The following is a 6985-nucleotide window of genomic DNA, read 5'->3' as shown; positions in this document are numbered from 1 at the left end:
GTGTTAGAGGGTGAAGAGGAAGGGAGAGAGGACAGTCCCCTGCGGGGCCCGGTATTGCTGACCACTCTGTCTGACACACAGCGTTGCAAGCGCACATACTGTGGTCTGCCAGTCAAGTAGTCTACAATCCAGGACACCAGGGGGGCATCCACCTGCATTGCTGTCAGCTTGTCACCCAGTAGAGCTGAACGGATGGTGTTGAACGCACTGGAGAAGTCAAGAAACATGACCCTCACAGTGCTCGCCGGCTTGTCCAAATGGGCGTAGACATGGTTGAGCAGGTAGATGATGCCGTCCTCAACTCCAAGTCGGGGCTGATGTGGGAGGTCAATGCCACGGGTCTGTAGTCCTTGGAGCCACTGGGACGCGACGTCTTTGGCACAGGAACGAGGCAGGATGTCTTCCACAGCAAGGGGACCCTCTGGAGACTCAGGCTCATGTTGAAGACATGCTGAAGTACTCCACATAGCTAAGGGGCACAGGTTTTGAGCAACCTGGGGCTGACACCATCAGGGCCTGCAGCCTTATTTGAGTGGAAACTGCATAATACAGATAAACCAAATAGCCTGACTCCAGCCTGCAGCCCTTGCTCCTACATCACCACTTTTGCGTCTTTAGTCATGTACACCTCTTTCAGGCCTCGTTTTGTGCGTACGCAATGTTAACTAATGAGACACCTGGTGATTATTACAACAGGGAAAGACACTTATTAAAGCAGCTCCACGTTACAAATCAGTGTTTTTCTGACGCTGTTTGGCATGTCGGAGAAAGGCCACTTGCCCAGCACCTGTTAATGTGTGCTCACCTTTTTTCTCTGATAACTGAGGATCTAAACATTCAGGAGGTTTTTAGCAGGAGCTGAATTATCTGCAGAGGTCTCCTCCTCTCTGAAACAAACCAAACAGGTGATTTAAACCTTTTTTTTTTTTTTTAAATGAAGCAGTTTCACATTAAAAAAGTCTGTTTTTTCCTACACTTTCATCACAAGATTTCTAACTATGTTGGCTGAAGCGAAATGCAAATGGCTCTATCTAGACCCACTGTTTGGTTTATCTGTTCTGGGTGACCCACTCCTATATTCCTATATGTAGATAAACGGGTCATTCTGAGGAAGAAAAGCACCTCACAGGGAGAGGGTTCCTGGTTTGAACCCAGGATGGAGCCCTTCTGTGCGGAGTGCATGTTCTCCCCATGTCAGCGTGGGTTTCCTCCAGGTGCTCCAGCTTCCTCCCACAGTCCAAAGACATGCAGGTTAACTGGTGACTCTAAATCGCCCGTAGGTGTGAATGTGAGTGTGAATGGTTGTCTGTCTCTATGTGTCAGCCCTGTGATAGTCTGGTGACCTGTCCAGGGTGTACCCCGCCTCTCACCCAATGTCAGCTGGGATAGGGATCAATTAATGCTCTCCTTAATGAATCAATTAATTCGAAGGTAATGAAATGATGATTCTTACTCTTATTATAGACTAAAGAAACATACCTATTCTTGAACCCTTTAAAAGTTTTTTCAAATGATGATGGCTGTTTTAAGGCCTAAGAAATTAATCTTTTAACAACCCCGAGGCTGTCTGACAATCTGGAGTTCTATTTTAGTGATACAATGACAAGTGACTTCCAAAAATTAATTAGAATGAGCAACAAGAAGGCCATTCCTCTTATCTCTCCTTCACATCTCTTGCATTGTATTGAGCTCTGGCCTGTGAAGTGTAACAGCGCCCTCTGATGGCCCCTCTGTGTCAGTACTCAGCTGCAGGGCAGATTAAAAGATTTACTATCCCTCCTCAGTATGTGAGCAGGCGTTGCATTTCAGTGTACTGCCATTGCATACTAAAACTGTGTGAAGTTAACCTTTAAAGATTATATGTGTTCTCTCACATTGAGGTTCACTCTGAAATACCATAAAGCACCTCATTTCTGCACCCTAAAGCTTTATTTATGCCTCATTCACATATCGGAATAGGACATAGGATGCATTAGTGTGCATGCCCTGAGTTATTGCAAACTTGCTCATTGCATTTTGTGTGATCAAAGATAGCAGAATAGTGAATCAAGGTGCAGATGTCGGGTGATAAAACACTTTGTAATAGTTGCAACTGTGCTTTTAACCTGTGCCTGGGCATCAGTGAGACATTTCTCTGTATATTAATTGTATTTCTGACTCAAAACCTGTGTGTAATGTGTGTTTTTACTCACATGCAGATTAATTGAGTGAGTGCAAAGGCATATTCTCATGCACAGTAGGGTGAGAGGAAAGGTGAAAGGATGTGTGACAGTGAAAAGAAAGGAGGAGAGCCGGACCATCCATCTATTTATTCTCCCTTCCCTCCCTCTTTCTCTGTCTATATGGGAGAACAGGGAAATGTGAGCTTTCTATCAGAGGGAGGGAGGGACAGAGAGGGAGAGTTAGAAGGAGGTAGACGAACACACGATACGGAGAGACAAGAGGAGAAGAGGAAAGTGAGACAGAGAGGAGGGAGGACAGGAAACATAGAGAAGAGAGGAGTGCCGGATGATAGGAAAAGTGTGAGTAGAGGATAGATAGAGGGAAAGATAGACCGAGGTGGACGGCATCATGTTAGGATTAAGGTGTGTCCTTCTGTGTTTAGAGTTTTCATTCACATAACAGGCAGGAGGAGCAGCACTTTCCCTCTCCGACTCTCATCTCACACACACACACGTGCATTTACAACACACACATTTTTGCTGCGGAGAGGGACCGACTCCCCTCCTCTGTGACTCCAGGGGAAAGAGGGGGAAGCGACAGATTTTACAGCTCACACACACACACACACACACTCCTCTGGTTTCTCTCATCACACACACCCAGCAAAGCACATGTGTTTCAGAGTGGAGCAGCGACAGAAGGATGCATCATGAAGGTGAGCTCTCCTCACTATACATTTGTTTAGTTTTGTGTGAATGTATGTGTGTGTGGTGTTTCTGGGCTTTCAGCCAAAGAATTGTTTAATTAATCTTTTACTGTGCCATTTATTTCTTCCAATTCTATCTATCATGTCATCTGTCTATCCATCTATCTGTCTGTCTACATGTATCTGTCCATCCATCTGTCTATCGTCCAGCCTAATGGTCTTTAACTGAGGATAATGTTGTGCTCTCGACCTGTGTGCTGTAGATGGGAAAGTGATAATGTTTCTCTGTGGAAGTGTCAGGTGTTCTGACTGTTCTTTGGCTTCAAGTGCTTCACACTCAAGAGGCTTTTTAACTGTGAATGTGTGTGTGTGTGTGTGTGTGTGTGTGTGTGTATAGAGAGAGAGGGAATCTTGAATATAGTGTAGGATTCGAGGACAGTTGTATTAGTGTTCTTGCATTTTGTACCTTGTTCCTAAGGATCTGACCTTTGCCTGTTACACTACATGACTGGAAGTGGCTCATCTTCATGTGTGTATCCGTGTAAGCATGCATGCACGCCCACAGTGTGGTGCATACTTGAGTAAATCTAGCCGACAGTGCTGATATTGACTTGGTCATGTTAATAATTTCATTCAGTGACAGTCTAACACCAGATAAACACGCTGATAAAATTACCCGCCGCCCTTGTAGCAACACTGTCTTGGTGTCACTGCTCCTTCACAGTAACACTTTTGGGACTTGCTAAGTGCGCCTCTGTTGCTGGGCAGAACCAGACAGACTTTTAATGATAGATATTATCTTTTCTATCTTTTCCTTTTTGGTTAATGCTTTATTTGGCAGTGGGAAAAAGAGGATTTCTATGCACATCCTGTAATTAGTTAATGAAAAGTTATTAGAGCTGGAACGTTAAGCTTTTGGCAAATAGTGCAGTATATAAAATGGAATTCAGTGGAGAAAGGTTTGTGATATTGAGGTGTATGTTGGCTCATGATTAACAAAAACTGCAGTACAGAAATGCCAAAATGTGTCTGAGGTAATTAAGAAACAGTGTTTCATAGTTTGTCCACTAGAGAGCACTGACAACAAGTTCATTTTTCAGCTGTAAAATGTCTCGCTTAAGTCATATCTTCGTCACAGTCCTCTGAAACAACAAACTTATCGGCTCATTATACTAAATATTGTTTATGAGGTGTTAACAGTGTACAAGAAATACTATTGGTCGTAATATTATCAGTTAAAAGACAATCTAGGCTTGTGTTAAAAGTGTGTTAAAATTGGAAAACCTCTTTAACCTAATAGTTCTGATTAATAGCTTACTTCACCATGAATTAAATCAAATGAAAGGACGCTGGAGGAGGACGTCCAGACTGCGCCCACCCGTCTCACCTCACCGTGAACTGACCAGGAGCATTACTCTGATTGTGTTTTACTGTCATTTGATCTCGGATGACTGTAAATCAGACCTTTACAGCGAGGTTTTCCCTTGACCATCACTCTTTCTTTCCCTCCGTCTTCCTCTTTGATTCATCCTCTTCGTCTCTGTCTCTCTCTGTCTCCTGGTCCCATCAGTCTTTCAGCCTGGGCGCACAGTGCACTGGCTTGCAAGTGGAGCTGCTGGGTCAAAAAGGGTTGGCCAAGTCTGACCTACTACACTCAGACTGTCTATCCGTGGGGAGGAGGGGAGAGAAGGGGGGAGTGATGGGAATATATAGAGAGAGATCAAAAAAGGCAGGGGAAGGAGAGAATGGGAGGGGTGGTGACATGTGGTGCTGTGAGACTGGAGAGAAGAGAAGAGAAGAGAAGAGAAGAGAAGAGAAGAGAAGAGAAGAGAAGAGAAGAAGACAGAGATAAGACGTGGCGTGGCAGACTGAAAAAGAGAAGCTTTTGTAATTCTGCTCACAGACAGCATCAATATGCTGGGTACACAGGCACACACTCCCACATTAGTGCACATGCACACACACACACATGCACACACAAACAGACCCAGAAGCCTGTCAGACCATGGTGCAAAGCGCTAGCAGACAGTAGAGCCCAAAAACACCTGAAACGGTATCCATGGCAACCAAACCACTGGCTCCCTGCCTGCATGTTTGTCAAAAACAGTGGGACAGATGCAGAGTCGGTGCATTCACTGTGCATGATATTGCTTCAAAGGCAGGGTCATTCTGGCCAGACCTCGCTTCCTGAAGAGGCTTTTCTACACTGAAGATCACAGTTGGGATTAGTTTAGGGTTATAGCAGCCTCGGTGCATGTTGTCCACAGAGACTGTTGTGTTACACTTCCCTCTGCTCTCCCTCTCTGGCATTATGTGCCGTCACTCTCAATGACAAACAACAAGTGGCAGACTAAGCTGCACTCTAATGATGGAAAACCTTGACAAATAAGGAACAAGTGATTCACTCCTGGTGCAGATGTGCCGCCATGTCTCCCTCTTAGCATTTCACATTCAGGCATTGAAGCAGCTTTCTTTCCATAATTATTGTATTATTATTATTGCCCTAATATTCCAGCACAGGCTTTATCCGTAAAATCATCTTTATTATCTTTTACATTTGCTCAGCTGGGTGATTTTACAGATCCAGCTATGGGTTCAAATTAATTTCCTTTAAACATTTTCTGTCATTAAAAAACTCGGAGGATTGTGCAGCTTGTGCAGAAGTATGAGTACGAGTGACTGAAAAGTTTTAAGCCTCAAGGAAGATTTTTCAGTGCTTTTATTTTACATAATCCCCCCTCAAGGGCAACACACTCACTCCAGTGGTGCTAAAGCGCCTTTATCCCAGTGGAAGATCTCTCCAGGTTGGGATTCTTGTACCCAGCGTTTGACTGTGGCATATGAGGGGGCATTGTCATGTTAAGTACTGAGTATATCTTTGTGGATTTGAGATGACGATATTTGATCACAGCACGTTACTCCAATTTCTCCATTTTCAACAAATCACTGACCATTATTCACTGAAGGAATCTGCAAAAATCAAACAAAAAGAGTTTGAACATGAACATGGTTAACGACAAGGAAAGGTGGTAGATTATAAAACTTATCATTTGGCTTGCTTACCCATTTTCTGGCGTTCTACTGCATATGCATGGGCTGATGGACATGTACATTCTCACACTGTTGTGGCATATGTGTAGAGTGTGCTTACTGTACCTCTTATGTCCGAATGTATTGCTATCATGACACAAATGTAAATATATTTATTCAATCTGCCCTGTACACAGATTCTATAACATCCTCCTGATCCTGTCACTTCAGAACAGCGCTCACACTGCTACCTGAGTGTGTCAGAAACTTGGCTGGCTCACAGCGCTGCTGCACTGTGAAAGAATGCCTTACATTATCACATAAGCTCTGCTGGAAGAAAAGGCTGAAGAAATGAAAACGCACCATGCAGTCGATGCCTATAGACTGCTGGGTTGTGCCGTCTTGGCTGTCACTCAGGGAGCTGTTTAAAGTTTGATATACTGTCAGTAACATTTCGGCGGTGTGATGCAGAACGGTGTGATTTACATGTTCTGTAGTCTGAGGCAAGTTATTGACAAGCTTAGCAAGGGAGTAATATAAAATCCTCGGACAAATCGAACTCTGATGAGCCATTGTGATTCATTTTCTGCATCTCTGTTGAACTGAAACTGATAAATATTTCAGCTGATAATCCTGTACAAATTTGTAATCCTTAAATCTGGGGTGCTATCATCCATCATCATGGCAAGTAAACCATGACAATGACAGATTATACACAACACCAGCACCATGCGCCCGACAAAACTAAATGGTGCAGCCATATTAATGTTATTAATCACACTTTTTCTGCTGTGACATGTCAAAATGGGTCTCTTATTCCTATTGAAACTACCCTTTGGTTGAGATACAATGTGGTGAGATTTAGGCAACCAGAACCAGTAAACACTGAATGTTTTCTAAAAAGCCATCACACAAAAACAGGGCCTCGTGTCAAAGGCTGACGCATTGAACACTGGACTGCACCAGTACTTTCTGTTGTGCTACAAACACACTTCTGTAGTTCACAAATTGCAGTTGCACTCTCACTATTGTCTTGTCTGTGAACAGGCCACAGGACCGCTGACATGAAGGTGCTGTTGAGCAGTA

General features: G+C 43.8%; 1 protein-coding gene across 1 annotated transcript in view; it reads left to right on the top strand.

The window, feature by feature from the left end:
• Positions 1-2766: 2766 nt before the first annotated feature.
• The window catches only part of LOC126407001 (inactive phospholipase D5-like), a 59715-nt gene continuing 55496 nt past the window's right edge, over positions 2767-6985 (top strand). Inside the window, exon 1 of the mRNA XM_050071642.1 lies at positions 2767-2878. Coding sequence (XP_049927599.1) covers positions 2873-2878 — 6 coding nt within the window. The 5' untranslated portion in view covers positions 2767-2872. The remainder of the gene's footprint in view (positions 2879-6985) is intronic.

Source organism: Epinephelus moara, chromosome 19, assembly GCF_006386435.1.
Source record: "Epinephelus moara isolate mb chromosome 19, YSFRI_EMoa_1.0, whole genome shotgun sequence".
Classification (NCBI taxonomy): Eukaryota; Metazoa; Chordata; class Actinopteri; order Perciformes; family Serranidae; genus Epinephelus; species Epinephelus moara.
The sequence above is the reverse complement of the archived record's forward strand: the minus strand, read 5'-3'. Positions and strand labels throughout refer to the sequence as shown.